Here is a 19,041-nt window from a genome sequence, read left to right as displayed (position 1 = left end):
TGCCTCTGCCTCTCATCTCACTGTCATTGATTGTTTGATTGCCTGCCTGTCTCTCTGCTTCTGCTTCTTCTTCTTTTGTCTCTGTCTCTGCCACTGCCACACTGCCTGTGCCTAGACTGCCTCCTGTGTTTGTCTAGCTTGAACTGATTTTGTAAGTGTGTTTTACCTAGATTTGCGAGAAAGGGGGAGAAAATAGTTCCATTAGCACTTTTTGCAATACATTTTCTATATACACATAAACAACAATTGGTTCGCAGCTCTTCTTTCGTTCGTTTAAAAACTAAACTTTGACAGCTCTTGTACTTTTGCTTTTGTACTCCGAACGCATTTCGAAACAATCAAAACAAGAAGCACACACACGAACATAATAGAAGATATGTATATGCATATATTTAAAATTGAAAGTTATCTATAAACAGTGTAATGTGCTCAACTATTGAGATACTTGACTGCATACTCTATTTTTGAATGCAATGAAATGCCTTATACTATTACAGTTGAACACATTACACTGCATGACATCATTGCATCAGCGTATGGCATATATTTACCTTGTTTAGTAACGTCTATTGCCGCCCATGTTGCCACCTTGGCTCGTATTATAGTTGTTACCGCCGCCAAAACCTCCCTGGCCACCGCCGCTGCCCTGTCCACCACCTGTAAACGGATAAATAAATGTAATTAGTAAATCTTTTATAGAGTAACTAGATAATCACAGGTTTGTGTCTTCGACAAGCACTAGTTGAAATACACATTATGGTTTATATCTCAACTTATCTTAGAAACACACTCAGATTTATCTTTTAAGATAAACATAAATTTTGCTATAGCTACACTTACTTTTGTTGAAGCCACCGCCTTGGTTATAGGGCGCTGGGCGATTGTTGCCGAAGTTGCTGTTGCGCTGTGGTCCACCGCCATAGCTCTGCTGATAATCATTGTTGAAGTTGCCACCGCCGCCGCCTCCGTTACCACCCCAGTTGCCGTTGCTGTTGCCACCGCCGCTGCTGTAGCCGCCGCCACCGCCATTGTTCCAGCCACCGCCTCCGCCGCTGTTGCCGCCCTGGTTATTCCATGGACCGCTCTGTTGGTTCCAGCCGCCAGAGCTGCCCTGATTACCACCGAAATTGCCATTGTTACCAAAGCCGCCGCCGCCTCCAGCACCCCAGTTGCCACCGCCATTCTGACGATTGTTACCCCAGCCGCCACCGCCGCCGCCTTGGCCACCACGATCGCCACCCCGACCGCCGCCGGCACGGCCTCCAGGACCACCGCGACCACCTCCGCCGCCGCCACCACCACCGCCTCCCTGGCGGTCCATATCCTGCTTGGCAATCGCTTTCTTCACGTCGAGTGTCTTGTTCTTGATGTTGTGGGTTTTTTGCAGAATGATTTTGTCCACGGGATCGTAGTCATCGAACTCGATGAAGGCAAAGCCGCGCTTCTTGCCCGTATCCTTGTCGGACACAATATTCACGCCCACAATCTGTCCAAACTCCTTGAAGTACTCACGCAAGCACTCCTCATCATGGTCATCTCGCAGTCCACCAACGAACAGTTTCTTCACCGTAGCTCCGGCATTGGGAGCATCGATCTCCTGGCGGGGCACAGCACGCTTTGGCTCCACGGTGCGTCCATCGATTTTGTGGGGACGTGCGTTTTGCGCATTGTCAATCATGTAGGACTGTGAGTAGGTGATGAAACCAAAGCCTCGGGACCGTTTTGTCTTTGGATCCTTCATGACAACAACGTCAACAATATTGCCCCATTTCTCGAAATGCGCCTTAAGCCCCTCGTCGGTGGTTCGGTAATCCAAGCCGCCAATAAACAGCTTACGCAGCTGCTCGGGCTCCGAAATTTGCTGCAAAACAAACACACACAAGATAAACAAAACACAAACAAAACAAGAGTACAGTTAGTCACAAGCGAAATCGAAAACAGAAGAAAAAATACCGCCCGCCATTTTCTTTTTATTATTTGCACACAGCATGTGTACGTGGTAATTTTTCTGTATTTTGTTTTTGCGTTCATATCACTTTATAATAGCAATCCATGTTGGATTATTTTGTTCTTATTGTTTAAATTGTACAAACTGAAACTCAATGCGGCGTATTTACAATAATAGTAAATATGCCGAAATGCGCTTTTCATTTGTATTTTCAATATGTCGGCATCCGGCATTGCAAAAAAAAAAGAGAGTACGCACAGTATATGTAATTATACATTAACATAGTTCACTCACCTCGTCGTTGTCGTCGTAGTTTCCATTGGAATCATTTAAATCAGCCATTGCAAATAGTTTTTTTTTATTTTTTAATTATGCGTTTAAGTATTTAGGCTTAGAAAATTAATTTTTCACAATTGACGCCTAGCTCACTCACACGTACAGTAAGAGAAAATGTATCTGAGTGTCTGAAATGAACTGAAAAAATGGCGCCCTGCGTGACCGCAAATTGAGTTCGAAAATATACTATTTAAACTCGAAAAATATACCAAAACATTAAAGAGCACACAACACTAATCAATGTCTTTGTTGTTTTGTAAATATACGAGATTCAATAACGTAGATTATAATTCTTACCATTCGAATGTTCCAATTTAATATTCTTGAGCTTCTGTGAAATGCTTGAAAACTTGAAAAATGCTTATTACGAAAATATACCATTGATGGTCACACGAATAATGACAACGTTTCCCAACAGATGCCGACAGCGGTGAGTATTGATACGATAGTAATTGATCAAATTATAAATGTATTAAACAATTGCTTATTATTTAAGTAACTTTCTTCAAGCTCCGAAAATCAAAATTTTCTTATGATTTCTACTCAATGTCTTTTTGATTTTAAATACAAATTTTTCATCTGTTGTAAATATATTAAAAATATCAGTATTTGTAAAAAATCGTTTTTTGACACTGTGGCAGGTATGTGAGTGCTGTTCAACACTGATGCTAGCCAGGGCAGTGTAATCGATTTTGCTGTACTGTCGACGCCACATTGAGCGGCAAAGCAGTTTAGAGTTCAGTGTCATTTCCGTAGAAATTGCGTTGAGGTTGAGTTTGCATTATTTTTCGTGTGGCTTGCGGTGCGTGAAAAAAAATTGAAAAAAGCGGAGAGTTCTAATCGAGCAAATTAAATATTTGTGTTAAATACTTTTCCGTAAACGGTATGTGTACTAGTGTTTTATAAAATAACAATAAATAACAACATTAAACAGTGCGAATTTTACTTAAATAAGTCGGTGAAAAGTTCTCTACCCGGTAGACAACGTTGACATCGGCAAAGTCGCCATCTTGGCAAATACAGACAAACTCTGCGCATACATACTCAAGTACATGCATGTGTGTTTGTATGCGCATGTAATATTTTCATAGCAAAACCAAAATAGTTAGTGACGGGTTTTAAGATAATTTACAACGCTCATTACAGCAAACAGCATCAACAAATATGGTTGGATCACGCGTTTATGTGGGCGGTTTGCCGTACGGAGTTCGTGAGCGCGATTTGGAGCGCTTCTTTAAGGGCTACGGCCGCACTCGTGATATACTCATCAAGAACGGCTATGGCTTCGTGGTAAGTAGAGAATAGGGCTCGATAAATCGATAGTTTAAATGACTAATTACTTGAATTTGTTGCGTGACAGGAATTTGAAGATTATCGTGACGCAGACGATGCCGTCTACGAACTAAACGGGAAGGAATTACTAGGGGAACGGTAAGTGTTTTTTATTAATAGCCCACATAGCGAAGGCAAAATTATTAAAATGCACGCTTTTTACACACACAGTGTGGTTGTTGAACCCGCCAGAGGCACAGCGCGCGGCAGTAATCGAGACCGCTATGACGATCGCTACGGCGGGCGACGCGGCGGCGGCGGACGCTATAATGATAAGTAAGTACAGCCAACACAGCAGCGCAGCGGCAGTGATTGCAAATTCTTTTTTTTTCACTATATGCTAGCTAGTTGCTTATTTCAAAATGTTAAGTAACTTGCCCTGCACTAGACCCTTGAATTGGGGATTATCTCGATAAGTTTTTCTTGAGAAATTGTTAGGTCTAACTTATCAAATTCTACATAGAAATTTCTCAAACAACAAAATTGATGTAGTTTTCAATTGACACGTTTTAAATTGCGAATGCGAAAAATGTGGCAACATTTTTGGTAACCAGTGGCAACTTAACACTCAAAATTTCACTGATCTCAATCTTTTGTTTTTATTGATGTGCCACATAGTGCTTATGTGTCAAATAAAGAATTGAAAACTGGCAGGGAATCTACTGTAATTTAAATAGAATTAGATTTAATTGCTTTAAAAAAGACACTGACATGCTGTTGATAATTATATATATGTTAATATAACATTCTGTTTAATTTTTTTTTTTGTTTTTGCTAATTTCCAAATAATATTTATTATTTAATTATACTCTGCACGATATATTAATTTTGCGAATATGTACAATAACTATTATAATAATAATAACAACCCGTCCCACGTTCTTCGTCCCTTGTCTTCCGTTTTGCTCACTTTAATAATTTAATTTATTTGTACAGCATTTTTATTCTGTACACCAACCACATACATATATATAACTTTTTTGAGCAGCAGCGCAGTGTCAATACTAATTTAAAATTCATTAAATTATTCACCAGAAACAAAAATTCCAGATCATCCTCCCGCTATGGACCGCCATTGCGCACTGAGTATCGTTTGATTGTGGAGAATTTGTCCAGCCGCGTTAGCTGGCAGGTAAGTCCAAAGAACTCTTTTTCTTTTTTATTTACAAAAACATATCGAGAGAGGCTCGTAGCGTAGTGTAGTTTAATACTATATAATAATTAACAAAACTATTCCGACTTCCTCTTAACTGTAATTGGGCGACAGATTTGTGCGCTAATCTCTGTCTCTAAAATATTCCCCTTGTTGCACCTTTTTTCTTTATTTTGAATTCCACTTCCAAAGCTGGTGTTGATCCCCTCAACGATTATTATTTCCCCCTATTTAGTTTCCTTTACTTTTTATTTTTACTTGTCGCACGAGTTGAAAAACTAATGATGTATTTTACCAGAGATTTCTAATTATAAAAATTGAACTCATCATTGGTTTTTCAATTTCGTCAACTATATTCTATCTAGTTATATATATTTATTACTATATAAGCTGTACAGTTGAACCTAGCTATAAGCAATCAAGCAAAACAATGCAAAAAATATGTACGTTTTACAACTCTGGTACTGATCGGTGCAATCCCAACAATTGTTTTTTTCACACCAACCACACAAAAAGAGTTTGATGGGTGTCTGTTACTGAATGAACTGAACCGTCGTCCAGACAGAGCTTAGAAGAGAGTGACAAATATGTACAATCAAAATATACAGGCCAAGCAGGCAGTATATACCAAATACCGAGCTGACAAAAATCGATAAGCGATATCCGATAATCGATAATGATATGCATATGCCAGCCCAGCCAAATACTTCGTCATGTGTCTTGAAGAGGGGCAACAACTAGTTTTGCGAAACAAAGAGAAGGAAATGCCAAAAAAAAATGAACAGAAAGAATAAAAACTAAACCAGAGACCAACAAAACACGCACTTAACCATATATAGAGATTCTCGACGCCTGACAGCATCTCCCACGTTATCATTGTGTCTGATCATCGCTTTGTGGGTTATAATACCGAAACACTAACATACAAAATGAATTGTAAGAAACCACTTGCCCATTTGTGGTCAACGCGCTGTCGCTGTCGCCATCGTCATCGTCGAAGTGTCGAAGCCTCGTCATCCAAAGCATAAAATGAACACACAACTGATGACCAAAACATTGATGATTGATTTGGGCCATAGCAAACGCAAACGCCGCTCCCCCCTTTGCCTTGCCCTTGCTTAGGTATTTAAAATGTTTAAGCATTCACAATTTAACCACAAACAAAATCAAATTTTATAAAGAATTGTCAAATTCCTTATAGCGAGCGATTGTGTGAGAGTTTTGAGAGGTCGAAGGTCGAATGACAGACAAAGAGAGGGACAAACAGAGAGACAGAGGGAGAGAAGCTTTGAAACAGTTAGAAGCAGATGCGATGCGATGCGATATACGATGATGATTGTGATGTAATGATGATGTAGACGACCATTGATGACATGCAATGATGATGTGATGATGATCGTGATGCTGGCTGACGACTCTTGTAACCGCGTACATTTCGCTTGTGATCGATCTTCGTGTTAGGCAGAGAGCAGAGAATATCATACTCTCTCCGGTGGTTCCCCCCTTTGCCTGACTGCCCGACTAGAGAGACTAGAGAGAGAGATACTTGAGAGGAGTCTCTTTTGGAGCAACGTCGTCGCACCAGAGCCGAGCCATCGTCGTCGAGAGATGAAGCTGCCTCAGAGGCGGGCCGCCCTGCCCCAAAAAGATATTTCTTATTTTTACAGTTTACAATTAAATCGAGGCCGTGGGAAGAGATGCCGCGCCGCCTGGTTGACGGTTGACTGCCCTCCGCCCGCCGTCCGGTTTGAGTGCTATGTGCTGTGCTGTGCCCGTTGTACTGCTCTGCTAAACTGCCACTGCCAATTGCCACTCCATTGACTGACACTGGGTTGTCGCACGTTCGCCTCTCACGCACGCTCTCATCACACTCCCACAAATCCCTGGTGTGTGCTCCTGGCGACTGTTTCTTCTGACTGTGTGCGCTTTTTGTGGGTCCCGCGACATCTTCGATCGATTAAGAAACAAACATCAAAACAACAACAACATATAAAAATGTTACCAATACACATTACATTTTCCAATATGCAATATTTATACCATAACTAAAACAAAACAAAATGATGACGCTACTGTGTGAAAAAGTATTTCCTGGCTAAAAAGCATTTGTTGCTCATCTGGTTGATGTTTGATGGCCGGGCCTGCTCCTCCTACTCCTCCTCTGAGCTACTGAGCTACTGCTGACCAATAACCATAAGTTGAGATGTAGATGTGTGGAGCTATCAATATCGCTAATGCAGCAACCGCTCGTGTGCTATTTCTTGTGCGGTCTTCTCCCCCCACATTGGCCGACAGTGTAACTAGGCAGACAGACAAAACTTGCTCTCGGTGTTGATAAAGATGTGTGTGTCCTCTCTCTGAAAGCGCATTAAGTAAGAACTCAATTACAACTTTTCGTTTTTATTATCATTTTGATCAAGAAACAAACCAAAAAAAATAATATTGTTAAAAAGTGTCTATATATCTATATATATGAATGTTTATGTATAATTATATTATGCTTACGTTTTTGTACCGCGTGCAGAGCAACCAAAGCAACACACCAAGCAAGCAATCACGAATAATTCATCCGAACTCTGGATGGGGCTCTCTATATATCTGTGTGGCAAAAGCGGCGCTGGCACTTGCACTTCTTCCTTCACTCCCCCCCAACCAACCCACTACACTCGAGAGAGAGCCAGAGAGGTTTCCATTAGGCAGGCGAGCGATCGATCAGAGAGGCTTCACAGGGACACAGAGCTTTGGTTAGGAGAGAAGGCCTCTCGTCCATCTATTTAGCAAATTGCGCTTGATTACCATTCCACTACTGACTGACTGCGAGTTCCAGATCGGATTGAAATATATTCTAACTTGCTTGACTTGGTCTGCGTCTGCACGTTGTATTTGTTTTGCCTACCAGAGTATCATATAACTTGATCTTAAAGTTGTTTCCATTTACTAATTCTGTGTGACATTTTTCCTTGTTTGTGCGCTTTCTGCAGGACCTGAAAGATTACATGCGCCAGGCTGGCGAAGTCACCTATGCTGATGCCCACAAGCAGCGTCGCAACGAAGGGTAAGTAAACTGCATTTATAGCCGGATTCTTTACCTCTAGAAGTGATGAATAGTAGGTTACTCTATCTCTAGAATCCTACTATTCATCACTTCCTATTCAACTAGAATCGTAACTAAATTCTTCTTTCTTTTACAGCGTGGTTGAGTTTGCCTCTTTGTCGGACATGAAGACAGCCATTGAGAAGCTGGATGACACCGAGTTGAATGGACGTCGCATCCATTTGGTCGAGGATCGTCGTGGCGGACGCAGCGGCGGTGGTGGTGGCGGCGGCGGTGGTGGACGTGGACGTTCCCGTTCATCTAGCTCTCGCTCACGTTCTCGCTCCCGCAGGCGTTCTCGCTCTCGTCGCTCATCGCACTCGCGCTCCAAGTCGCGCAGCCGATCCAAGTCACGCGGTGGACGCTCCAAATCAAAGTCGCCAGTCAAGTCGCGTTCCCGCTCACGCTCGCGTTTTTCAAAGTAAGTTGCGAGATTGAAGCATCGCTTTAAGATCGTTATATTAATCTTTATCTGCTTTGCAGCAAATCTCGTGATGTGTCCAAGTCAAAGTCAAAGTCCCGCTCTCGCACTCGCTCCCGCTCGCCTAAGCGCGACTCTCACTCCCGCACACGCTCGAACTCAAAGCGTGAGTCGCGATCTCGTACTCGCTCCAAGTCAGATCGCCACGATTCGCGTTCACGGTAAGTTGATAATTTGATTAGTCTGGTGATTTGGCTTTCTTTATTCGTGTTTTGTGCTTTCTTTTCGTGCTTTCTTTGATTTTCTTTGGATATATGCACATGATGCACGCAGAGCGTCGTGTCTGCTTGGTGTAACCCAAATTGTGAATAATCAATAATAATTAATGGCAAACTCCTCTCTTCTTTTCTCCCTCTCAGCGATCGCTCGGCATCGGCTGACAACAAATCCCGTTCGCGTTCTCGTTCACGCTCAGCATCGGCAAAGAATGGAAATGCCTCACCGGATCGCAACAACGAAAGCATGGACGATTAGATTAGTTAGCTGTCCCATTATAATAATATAAATATGATTTTAGATTTCGACAATTTACTCTAGAAAACCCAACATATACAGACACCTAATCCACCAAAATAATTCCTTGCTGTAAAGCTGAACCCTAAAACATCAGGAAAGCTATTGCCAGCAAGTGCAAAGAATAATGAAGGCAAACTTTGAACATTTTTTAATCCACTACCAGGCATAGTGAACATTTTTTTAATATTTAAAAATTATGTTTAGGCATTTCTTTGACATTGAAATGGAATCGCAATCCCGAATGTATTTTCATGTTGAATACAAGGGATTCGATTCCAAAACAAATAAGAAGACAGACAAACACAAAACAAACTTAAAAGGTCGAAAATTGTCCATAGCTTATAATATCTTTTGCAATCCGGGCAATTTGAATTCTTGCCTATGAAAAACTGTTTAAACCAAAATATCACATTTTGTCTATATAAAAAGGTCTACTTCAATAAAAACTGAATGAAAACATTTAAAAATAATGTAAAGAGAACTGTTGTTTTATTTCCATACTCGATAAGAAAAACTCTGGGATCGATTTTATTCTCGATTTTGAATATACTCGAAATGTATATTACAAAGTCTTACTGAAATTGTTTCGCTTTATTTGTTTTGTGAATTAAAATTACAATTTGTTTTCTTTTATCATTTTTAGAATTGAGTAGCTAAATTTCATATTTGTTTTCTTTTTGAAATTGAAATTGTTTAAACACATACGGATACGATAACTACTGAAAATTTGAAATAAATGTTTGCAAATATTAAAAAGTCTCGTACGCTATTTGTCATCAATACAGAATTAAATACATAACTATGCTTCGTAACTCTGCTTTCGGTATTAACAATATTTGTTTTAAAGTAATTTAAATCTATTTACAAAGCACATAAGGACATATTATATTATATACTCTATATATAATCGGGTTTGTTATCTAACGAGTGAGCAAAATACCTGGAAATTAATCTATAACTGGAAGAATTTCATTCTCACTTTCTCAATTTTCAAATTTTATTAATTATCTATCAAATAAGAAATACTATAAACCAAATTTTTTTGTTTTTCGATCTGATTTTAGTTTTGCTTTTCTTTTACTTGGCCTAAATGCGATTGAGGATTTGGGTTAGGGTTTAGGATGCGATATCTGTAGGACTGAGTGGGTCCTCAGTATCCCCTACTCCTATGTATATATCTTTTTTTGGCACTCTGCGGAGACAATTGAGCACTTGATAAGCACAAGTTGTTGTTGTTTTTTTGTTTGGCGTTTTAGATGCTTCTACAAACTAGTTTATATTATGTTATATACATAGTAAATGTATGTTTTAATATGTTTAAACTAATATCATAATCATAAGAAATACAAATGCATAATAAAATGGACTATGTACTAATAAAATGATTAAGCATTTACTTAGGTATTTACAGAATTAAGTTTTTCTTGTTATATCGATCGAATCTATTTAGTTTCAACTGGATTGGCATGTCCTCTATGTGGAAGTGGAAGAGATAGCCCCATGAAAAGGCAGTTCCTGTTTAAATAGTTTGGTTATATGAATGCTATATATAGAAGAGTTCGATATATGTATCATATATAGAGTGTGTGGTGTCTTGTTTCTATCGCTCGGAAATGGCAGTGGTTTAGATCAATTTGATAGTGCCCTAATTCAGTAATGTTTAGGTGTATTTGTTGTGTGTAGTTCTAGATATCTAAGTATAGTATATAGTATAGTAGTATCTCTATAATGCTTGCTACTAGCTTCTCTCCTTCTCTTCTTCGATATTTATGCGGCGTAACTTTACATTGTAAATGCACATAAATATATTGTAGATTTTATAAGATCGCAAGATCCGAATCTCAATTCAAATAATCGCTAATCGCTTCAGTTTTCAGTTTCAAGTATTCCCATTAGTTTATGTATTGTAGATTAGTTTATCACTTTAATTTGCAAGTCCTTTTTCATGGTTGTGTGTGTAAGTGTGTGTGTGTTTTGGAGGGGGCATCTACTACAAGAGTCGAGTCGTTGTTCGTTCCTCCTAAATACGAAATGATAAAAGCGATACATTGCGTTTGAGCAGCTTCTGTGGATGCGGCTGCGGTTTAATCGGCGATCGAGTTCCCGTATCATCCACAACATCCAGACCGATGCCCATGTGACTTCCGCTCATGATCCCGCTGCCATTGAGTGCTCCAATCGTATGCATGCTCTGCGTATCGTAGTTCAGATCCTGCATCGGCACAACTTCCGGCAGCAAGTGTCTTATGTGCGTGGGCGATCGACGCATCTTGTATTGCTGCCTGTGGAGCACATAAAATAAGGATGATTATAAATAATGTTATATTTAGTAGATAGAACTCATAAGAAACTACTAGTAGAGAGTGCTGCTTACTCTGCAACATGGTCACTGCTCGCATTCTTGTGTCTATTCTCAGAGTTAAGGCAAATCCACAGATTAAAAACAGCAAATAAAACAAAGATGATGTTAACTAAATATTTCTTAAGAACATTCTTTATAGAACTGTTATATACTATAACTATTATTATATTATATTTACAAGGTTCATTAAGTATGATGACGTGAACTTAATATCATATTTCAAAATTAATATCATTCTTTAGTTTATTATAAGATTATATATGTAATCCTCATACTTTGTATTATCTTTTAGTTTAGTCTTCGTTTACTATCTCTATGTAGTTAAGGTACATATTAAGTTGTACAGATTCTTCACTTAATAAATATACAAAAAAAATCTATATTAAAAAATTATAAGATTATATCTACAAGATTTAGTTAAAGGGGTTTTTTTAGAGACCTTTTCAAACTTTATTCTATTAATATGTATTTCTCTTTTACTTTCTCAGGAATTATCCCATTTTCTTTTTCATTTAATCCTCTTTTATTTTTTCATATTTGAAAATAATTTCCTTTACTTATCCCATTATCTTTTTCATTTAATCCTCTTTTTTCATATTCTAAGATTATTTTCTTTACTTATCCCATTTTCTATATCATGTAATCCTTTATTATTTTTTCCATATTTTAAGATTATTTTTTTTGCTTCATATGCTTCCATATTTTCTAAGTTCTTATGTGTTCTTCTTTTAGTTTTCATATCTTCAATAATCCTATTTTCTTTAAGAATATCAGTTTTCTTTTTCAATTCACTTTCTTCTACTTTCTCAAAAATTTGCCACTTTCTACACTCTTCCACCTTTCACAGATTATTTCTGTACATGTCTCAACACGTTCTTAGTTATGCCGCATCCTGAGAGCAGGAAGCAGACACACAAACACACACACACACAAAGACTGAGACAAAAGGCAACGCTAATTGGCCCATGCACAGTCTTGGGACTTTATCTGAGATGCTCGAGAGTAGATCTAAATGAAAGTGCTAGGGGATTACATACTTTTTATGCCGGTTCCCTCCATTGAGGCAGATGCAACGGCAGGAGCACATTGAGGATGTGTTTGTGCCGTTGAGAGATTGGCCGTCGTGTCCCTCGTAGCCGCTCAGTATGGAACCATTGGATGTTATCACATCGCCCTCCAGTTTGACAGCCACTTGAAGTGCCTGTAATATCGCATACAAGATTTGATTAGTTCAAGTATTTAATATTCCGCGTGTTTTGTTTGCTGAATGGAAAGTGAAAGAAAGTGTGTGTGTCTTGTGTGTGTGTGTATATTTTGTTGTGTTGTGTGGAGCAAGTTGTTGATTGGTCTAGTTATTGATAGATTAGTAGTAGTAGTAGTAGTAGTTGGTCAAATGTAATATAGTATTTTGAATAAGCTCAATAAAACCGCAATCACCTCATTGGTCCATAAAGTGGACTTGGTCATAAACTAAGCACGCGCGTTTGCATTTGTTTTTCATATTTTGTTAAGTCAAAAGCAACCGAAAAAAGTATGCCAAAAAAGATACAAAATATATATATATTTGATTTGATTTGATTTGATTTCGATTCTCGATTAAAGTCTTCATCGTATTTCACTGACTGCATGAATTTAATAAATAAATTAATTAATTCAAATTTGTTTTTTTGTACAAAATTTGCAAATATCGAATGAAGACAAAACAGAAGGTGCTCGATTAAATTGTAATTGTAAAAAAAATGTGCAACAAGTTTGGAACAAGCAAATAGTTAATAAACAAATAAGCTTTCGAAATGATCTCTTTTATTTTAATTGTACGATTTACGAGTACTATAAGCAAAAGTTTGGAAAAATGATTAAGCAAAGTCGAAATGTTAAAGAATTTTAAATATGAAAGTAATGCGATCTTCAGTTAAAAGATATAATAATATATAAGATAATATACGTATGTCAGTTAGGAATTGGAAGGCGCAGTGAGACTAAAATTGATTATAAGCTTAAGGTTTTACGAGTAAATTGTTACTAGAGGTCCAACAGGATTAAATTTGAATTATGTAAAGTACGAGAAAACATTCGGAACAGTCCGCAACAGTCTACAGATAAAATGAGGAAAGAGAATATTAAAAACGTTGGACGGAAACTCACCTGCATGGCCTGGGCCTCGTCACGTCTCTCATCCTCGGTATTCATTGTAACAAACCTAAGTACTAACAAGTTCAGTGAGGCGGCAACAATTGCCAGTCCGAATAGTATGAATATCAGTGCGAACATAACGTATTCGGGTTTCCTATTTAGCGCATTATCTTTCTGTAAAGCTACCATATCGCCAAAGCCTAGAAGGAAGAGAATTTAGTTGTAATTGAAATATTCGGATACTCTTTAGATACTCACCTATTGTGGTTAAAGTAATAAAACAGTAATATACTGAATCAAAGTAGCTCCAGCCCTCAAATCTTGAAAAGGCCGCAGCACCACCTGCTATCGTCAGTGAACTGAGCGTCGTGACAACGCATATAAGGTCCACCTCGGAGGCAACTGTTCGTTTGCAGCGCAGCGATGTCCGCACCGCTTTGATAACATAACTGCAAACATACCGAAAGTGATTAGTTGATGGCAAATGGATAGAGGAGGGAGGGAAAGGAGGAGAGAGACACCCACCTGCTCAGTCTATTCACTCTTTCTCCGATGCTCTGAAACATGACCAGGCCCAAGGGTATCCCAACAATGGCATAGCACATTGTAAACAGTTTCCCTCCGCGGGTGGTTGGCGTCGAGTGTCCATAGCCTGAAAAATTGTCATTATTCGACATTTTATAGGTCACTTCTTAATTACACAAACTCGTCAAATACACCATTAAATCTGTACTATGTCAACACACATCCATAAAATCTTGAAATGTTTTCTATGTAAATACTCATTGGGATTACAAATGTTTTCCAAATAGTTTACGGTAATAAAAAATTAAAAGTTGAGTCTTTAGTTTAGAATCTATCTTATCTTATCTTATAAAATTGTTTTAAATTTCTATTAATCAGGAAAAAAGTAAATATATAAGATTGTAGTCAGAAAAAATAATTAAGACTACACTAAAACTAATTAGATTGAGAGTAATTTGAAATTCTATAATCATATAAATTGGCTAGGAAATTTAAGATTAAATCAGTTTTAATATGTGTAATCTTAGATTCCTTAAATATAACAAAATTAGTAATAGGAACATGTATTAGAGATTAGTTAGAAATAAAGCAAATATTATATATATTCACAATATGAAAGAAGGATTGAATTAAGTCAAAACTATAACTATTGAAATTAAGAGTAACTTGGAATACTATAAACTTATGAATAATCTAGGAAATTGTAGCTTAAAACAAACTTAAAATATGTAACCTTTGATTCTAAGATGATTAACTTCTTAAATATATAAATAACGAAAGTAGTTGTAGATTAATGTAGCAATCTATTTCGAAATAAAGCAAATCCGTTTATAAAAACGATTAAGACAAAGTAAAGAATTGAAATTAAGAGTTGATTCGAATACCATAAACTTAAGAATTGTCTAGGAAATTGTCTCTTAAATCAAATATAAAATGTGTAAACTTAGATGCTGACTTGATTAATTTCGTAAAAATTAATAAACAAAAAAAGTAGCAGAGTTTAGTTACAAATAATGTACTTTAATTCAGAAATAAAATAAGAGTGGCTTGGAGTTAGTTATATAAACTTATGAACTGGCTAGGAAACTGTTCTTTAAATTAAACTTAAAATGTGTAAACTTAGATGCTGACTTGATAACATAACAAGTTTACAAAAGAGTAAAAGAATAAGTAATATTTCTAAAATAGAATACAGTTAAATATGCTGGTAGATGCTGTTCTCTAGATGAAATAATTGAAAAGAGTTATACCAATTGTGGTTAGCACTGTCGTTGCATAATAGAATGCGCCAGTGAACTTCCATTGCTGGCCGGCCTTGTGTGGCTCCGATTTGAGTACCACCGTCTCCATGACTTTAAAATCTTCTTGTGATATATTGTATTTGCGTATTATCATGTCCTCGACAGCTGCAAGTTGAATAGTGGATAAGTGGATAATAATAATCGGGTTTATTGAAGAAATGTTTCAATAGCAAACCTTGCAAAGCCTCCCAACGCCGCTTCTCCGTCTCCGATTCGAGGGCATCAAAGACGGCGGCACCCACTAGCAAATATGTAAATGTACACACGATCAGGGATATCGTGCGCACATTTTGTTTCTTCATGCTTCATTTAGGCGAGGTTATTGGTTATAAACACATGCATTCCATTCACTATACTCGGTTCGTCCTGCTGCTTTCTCTGACGTCGACGTCTTCTCTTGCGGTTGCTGCTAATCCTGCTATTGCTCCACACTTCCATATGTACATTGTGTGGTGCGGTGTGTTGTGGTGTGTGTGTGTGTGTGTGCTCCGTTCGTCGCGGACAAACTTTTCTAAATCAGGTTAAGCACAGCACAGCACACACGCGGGGCAAACAGAGAAACCACTCGACACTCGACACCTTGGCCACTTGCCACTAGCACTCGCTCTCTCTCTCTCTCTCACACGCACAGTCTATTCACTTGCGGTGTCTTTCGCGTAGTCGTTTAGCTTGAGTTTCGTTTTATTCGTTTTTTTGTTGCCTACTTTTTGGCGCACAGGGCAATTACCTGACAAATTCAGTTAGTTTGTTGTCACTTGCGTCGTCGTCGTCGTTGCACTTGAGAGTGCAATTGCATTAAATATGATACACATACACATGTATATTTTAATTTTAGTCACACTTGCAAATGTACTTTGTACTCTCGCACGTTGCATTTACTATTTCTGTCACACTTTATGCGATGCCATTGCCGTTGTCGTTGTCGATGCCGCCCTTCCACAAGTCCTTGTGTTATTTATAGCAATGCTGCTGCATTTGTAACTGCATCATCATCATCATCAGCGTCGTCCTCATCATCATCATCATTGTAGTCAGACTCATGCTCTGCTGCTGCTGCTTCATCAGTTTGCCTCTGTGCTCCTTCTGAAACTGGCATCAGCACATTCAAGGCTCTTCTTGCTGCTGTGGTGGACGACTAACCCAATCACACTCATACATGGCGGCATTTCGTAGTAGTTTTCGCTGCAATGTCCTTCGGCCGCATTTACGCTGCTGCAGCAGCACGCATCCTGCGGGGTAGTAAAGGATTTAAAGTGACATAAATTAGCTTTTATGGCTAAAAATAGCGTGAGCACATTCGACACATTCTACATTCCACATCCTTGGGACTAATGATGCATAATGCCCAATCTGTCATCGTCAAAAGGCAAAAACCAGCAAAACCACGCCACAAGGACTCACTGAACATGACACAGCTCTCGCCCAAAACATATGTTCTACACACTACGTAAGTATGTGTGTGTGTGTGTGTGTTTGCATTAAATTGGCTACAAAATGAAATATTCATTTGTAAGCGCCAAGATTTTTTTTCATTTCGTTGGCAGCCAAATGTGGGCCAAAATGTGTAAACCTGTAAGCAATTTCCAGATTTGGCGGTAACGTTATATCGTGAATTATTAACAAACAAAACACATACGGACTGCAGAGAGCTGGGAGCTGAGAAAGGGAAAGGGACACGCCACGCGCAACTTAACCAAATAATGAGATGAAAAGTGCCAACAACAGCAAGAAAACAAGTAAGAAAGCTACAGACGACTCTGAGATACCCGATAACAATAGTGAGTAGCATCATCATAAAAAACAAATAAATAAATTGTACAATAAATGTCTTAAGAAAATTTGAAACTAAATTTCATGAAGCATAGCAACCTAACCATAACCTAAAAATCTCTTTAACTTTTAAGTTGAATACCACTAATTTTGATTTCTCTATCAGCTTTATTTACGGAGATTCCTGAAGATGTTCATACGGACAGACAGAAAGCAGGACACCTCTATTGATGCTGACAAAAAAAAGTATTGCATACTTTTGAGTGCTGCGTTTTGCAGCGTCTGTTTTTTCAAGAAGATAATTAAGCTCGACTTCGAAAAAGCTACATATAATTATCATAAATAAATAAGCAAGTAAGACATTCATAACCTAAATTTTGTTCACACTAGTATAAGTTATAAAATAGAGTAACTTTGACATATAAACATACAACATATACTTCAAAATAAAATGTAAAAATCCACTCAAATATAAGACAGCAACGTGAGCTATTCAAAAATGTAATACTAAACAAGTTGGCCTTCAATCAAAAAGATTATTAGCACAAACTTTGATAGATCTACCTCTTATACTTTCGGATAGCAGTTGATGCTGATTAAAAAAAAAACAATTGCATACTTTTCAGCGTTGAGCTTTTATCCTTCTGCTTGTTGCATACCCCGTCTACACTACGGCTAACGGGTATCAAAAATGTGGAGGGGAAGAGAAAAGAAAAGACAGCTCAATTGTGTCCGCGTGCAGTTGGCGCTTTTGTAAGCAAATTTAAAGGCACAGCGTACTATGTTTTTTTTTTTGCTTAGCTTAGCTTGGCCCCTTGCTTTTCAATTTGGCTAACAAGCAGGCAGCATTGCAGTGCCATTGAATTATTCATGCTTCCAGTATTTGTATATGAATTTAACTCACTGTGTCCATGTGTGTGTGTGTGTATGCGTGTGTTTGTGTGTGTGCGCGCGTCTCAAGCTGTCTTCAGTACGTTAACATTGCGCGTTCAAGCGTACATCACACACAGAAGGCAGGCAGAGAGACACTCACACACACACGCACACAAACACATGCTGGCTTTTTTTTGATAATTTATTGGAACTGCGAGAGGGTGGTTTCTTCACTTTGAGGATGCCACAACAGAACTGAAGTTTTGCGGATTGCGGAACTCTGTGTCGAAATGTTGCTGCAGTCGCCCCCAGTCATCCCCCTCATCCCCCGTCGCCATCTTTGCTGCCCTTAGTTAACTTTTTGCTAGTTTCCCTATGCCATATTCGTATTTTTCCATTCTTCGCGTTTTTTTCTATTCCTTTTCTTCACCACATTATTTGTTGCGCCACCCGCAATCGCAATCGCAACTGTGTAATTGTATTTGTATTTGTATTTGTAATCGCGCAGCCTCCCGAGTTTCTTCTTGTCGTTGACATTTGCTGTGCACTCCTCACTGGCAATGACTGTGACTGTGACACTATCTACATACAAAAGCATCACCATCATCAGCAGCATCATCATCATCATCGTTGTCGTCGTTGTCCTGTGGTTGTCGTCTCGTTAACTGTCTGATGTATGCGCCTAATTCGTCCCACTCCCCAACCAAACGTGCTCGCAAAAAAGGAATTTACACGAGAGCATCAAGCAAACAAGAAGAAAAAAAAATTGAAGAGAAATAGCAAACTTTTGTATTTCCACATTACACAACACATACGCGTTAATTAGATTTGGGGCGACAAATTAGATGCTGTATTTTTGCAGCAATCTCGTTGGCGCATTCTTGTGTTATTTTGTCATTAGCTCTCTTCACTTTTTTGTCCACAAGTGCACAAATTTTCACTACAATAATTTCATCTCTTTTTTTTTCTGAAATTCGCTTTTGGCACGACTCTGCTTCCGCTGTTCGCAAAGATGATGCACGCACTTTCGATTGTATTTCTCAACTGGCACGGCAACGGCGCACAAAGGACGACAGGCTGCTGGATCCGTTAGGGTCGTGAGCATCCCGACTAGAGATGGAGAAACATCGCTATCGATGATTGTGAAACTTTCTTAAGCACTGGCTTTATATATGGATTAGATATTTGAAGGCAAGCAATGTAAATTTAAATCATTA

At 38.4% G+C, this 19,041-nt stretch overlaps 3 protein-coding genes across 9 annotated transcripts; 1 reads left to right on the top strand and 2 right to left on the bottom strand.

Annotated features, from left to right (window-relative positions):
- On the bottom strand, positions 1–2,737 carry LOC132787405 (heterogeneous nuclear ribonucleoprotein 87F). The gene is made up of 5 exons (XM_060794418.1): positions 2,582–2,737; positions 2,243–2,438; positions 841–1,861; positions 552–657; positions 1–166 (listed from the first exon to the last, which is right to left on the bottom strand). Exons 2-4 carry the CDS (start codon positions 2,288–2,290, stop codon positions 557–559), a joined length of 1,170 nt encoding a protein of 389 aa, XP_060650401.1. The 5' UTR covers positions 2,291–2,438; positions 2,582–2,737; the 3' UTR covers positions 1–166; positions 552–556.
- A 280-nt stretch (positions 2,738–3,017) lies between these two features.
- On the top strand, positions 3,018–9,250 carry LOC132787408 (serine-arginine protein 55). Of its 4 annotated transcripts, none has more exons than XM_060794434.1 (9): positions 3,019–3,167; positions 3,431–3,574; positions 3,645–3,715; positions 3,788–3,892; positions 4,667–4,748; positions 7,751–7,824; positions 7,961–8,284; positions 8,347–8,505; positions 8,704–9,250. In XM_060794434.1, the coding sequence occupies exons 2-9, from the start codon at positions 3,449–3,451 to the stop codon at positions 8,816–8,818; spliced, it is 1,056 nt and encodes a 351-aa protein (XP_060650417.1). In that variant the 5' UTR covers positions 3,019–3,167; positions 3,431–3,448; the 3' UTR covers positions 8,819–9,250. The 4 variants fall into 4 exon arrangements, with proteins under 4 accessions (XP_060650419.1, XP_060650417.1, XP_060650415.1 ...); XM_060794432.1 differs by having other exon boundaries at positions 4,652–4,748; XM_060794436.1 differs by lacking the exons at positions 7,751–7,824; positions 7,961–8,284; positions 8,347–8,505; positions 8,704–9,250 and adding an exon at positions 5,286–7,141 and having other exon boundaries at positions 3,018–3,167.
- A 995-nt stretch (positions 9,251–10,245) lies between these two features.
- Positions 10,246–18,883, bottom strand: LOC132787403 (two pore potassium channel protein sup-9). 4 transcript variants are annotated; one of them, XM_060794412.1, is made up of 10 exons: positions 18,640–18,883; positions 15,357–16,410; positions 15,131–15,286; positions 13,881–14,007; positions 13,614–13,804; positions 13,368–13,555; positions 12,660–12,692; positions 12,260–12,423; positions 11,235–11,267; positions 10,246–11,142 (listed from the first exon to the last, which is right to left on the bottom strand). In XM_060794412.1, the coding sequence occupies exons 2-10, from the start codon at positions 15,481–15,483 to the stop codon at positions 10,881–10,883; spliced, it is 1,281 nt and encodes a 426-aa protein (XP_060650395.1). In that variant the 5' UTR covers positions 15,484–16,410; positions 18,640–18,883; the 3' UTR covers positions 10,246–10,880. The 4 variants fall into 4 exon arrangements, with proteins under 4 accessions (XP_060650395.1, XP_060650398.1, XP_060650397.1 ...); XM_060794415.1 differs by lacking the exon at positions 11,235–11,267 and having other exon boundaries at positions 18,640–18,882; XM_060794414.1 differs by lacking the exon at positions 12,660–12,692 and having other exon boundaries at positions 18,640–18,882.
- Between the last annotated feature and the right edge of the window lie 158 nt (positions 18,884–19,041).

This window comes from Drosophila nasuta, chromosome 2R, assembly GCF_023558535.2.
Source record: "Drosophila nasuta strain 15112-1781.00 chromosome 2R, ASM2355853v1, whole genome shotgun sequence".
NCBI classification, from domain to species: Eukaryota; Metazoa; Arthropoda; class Insecta; order Diptera; family Drosophilidae; genus Drosophila; species Drosophila nasuta.
The sequence above is the reverse complement of the archived record's forward strand: the minus strand, read 5'-3'. Positions and strand labels throughout refer to the sequence as shown.

Coding starts and splice junctions, on each gene's coding strand:
- LOC132787405 (XM_060794418.1), bottom strand. CDS start 2,290: ATGGCTGATTTAAATGATTCCAATGGAAACTACGACGACAACGACGAG. Junction 1,862..2,242: donor ACTACGACGACAACGACGAG/GTGAGTGAACTA, acceptor TTTGTTTTGCAG/CAAATTTCGGAGCCCGAGCA. Junction 658..840: donor AGGCGGTGGCTTCAACAAAA/GTAAGTGTAGCT, acceptor ATCCGTTTACAG/GTGGTGGACAGGGCAGCGGC.
- LOC132787408 (XM_060794432.1), top strand. CDS start 3,449: ATGGTTGGATCACGCGTTTATGTGGGCGGTTTGCCGTACGGAGTTCGT. Junction 3,716..3,787: donor AAGGAATTACTAGGGGAACG/GTAAGTGTTTTT, acceptor TTACACACACAG/TGTGGTTGTTGAACCCGCCA. Junction 8,506..8,703: donor CGCCACGATTCGCGTTCACG/GTAAGTTGATAA, acceptor TCTCCCTCTCAG/CGATCGCTCGGCATCGGCTG.
- LOC132787403 (XM_060794412.1), bottom strand. CDS start 15,483: ATGAAGAAACAAAATGTGCGCACGATATCCCTGATCGTGTGTACATTT. Junction 15,287..15,356: donor GCGTTGGGAGGCTTTGCAAG/GTTTGCTATTGA, acceptor TTCAACTTGCAG/CTGTCGAGGACATGATAATA. Junction 13,556..13,613: donor TATTACTTTAACCACAATAG/GTGAGTATCTAA, acceptor TCTTCCTTCTAG/GCTTTGGCGATATGGTAGCT.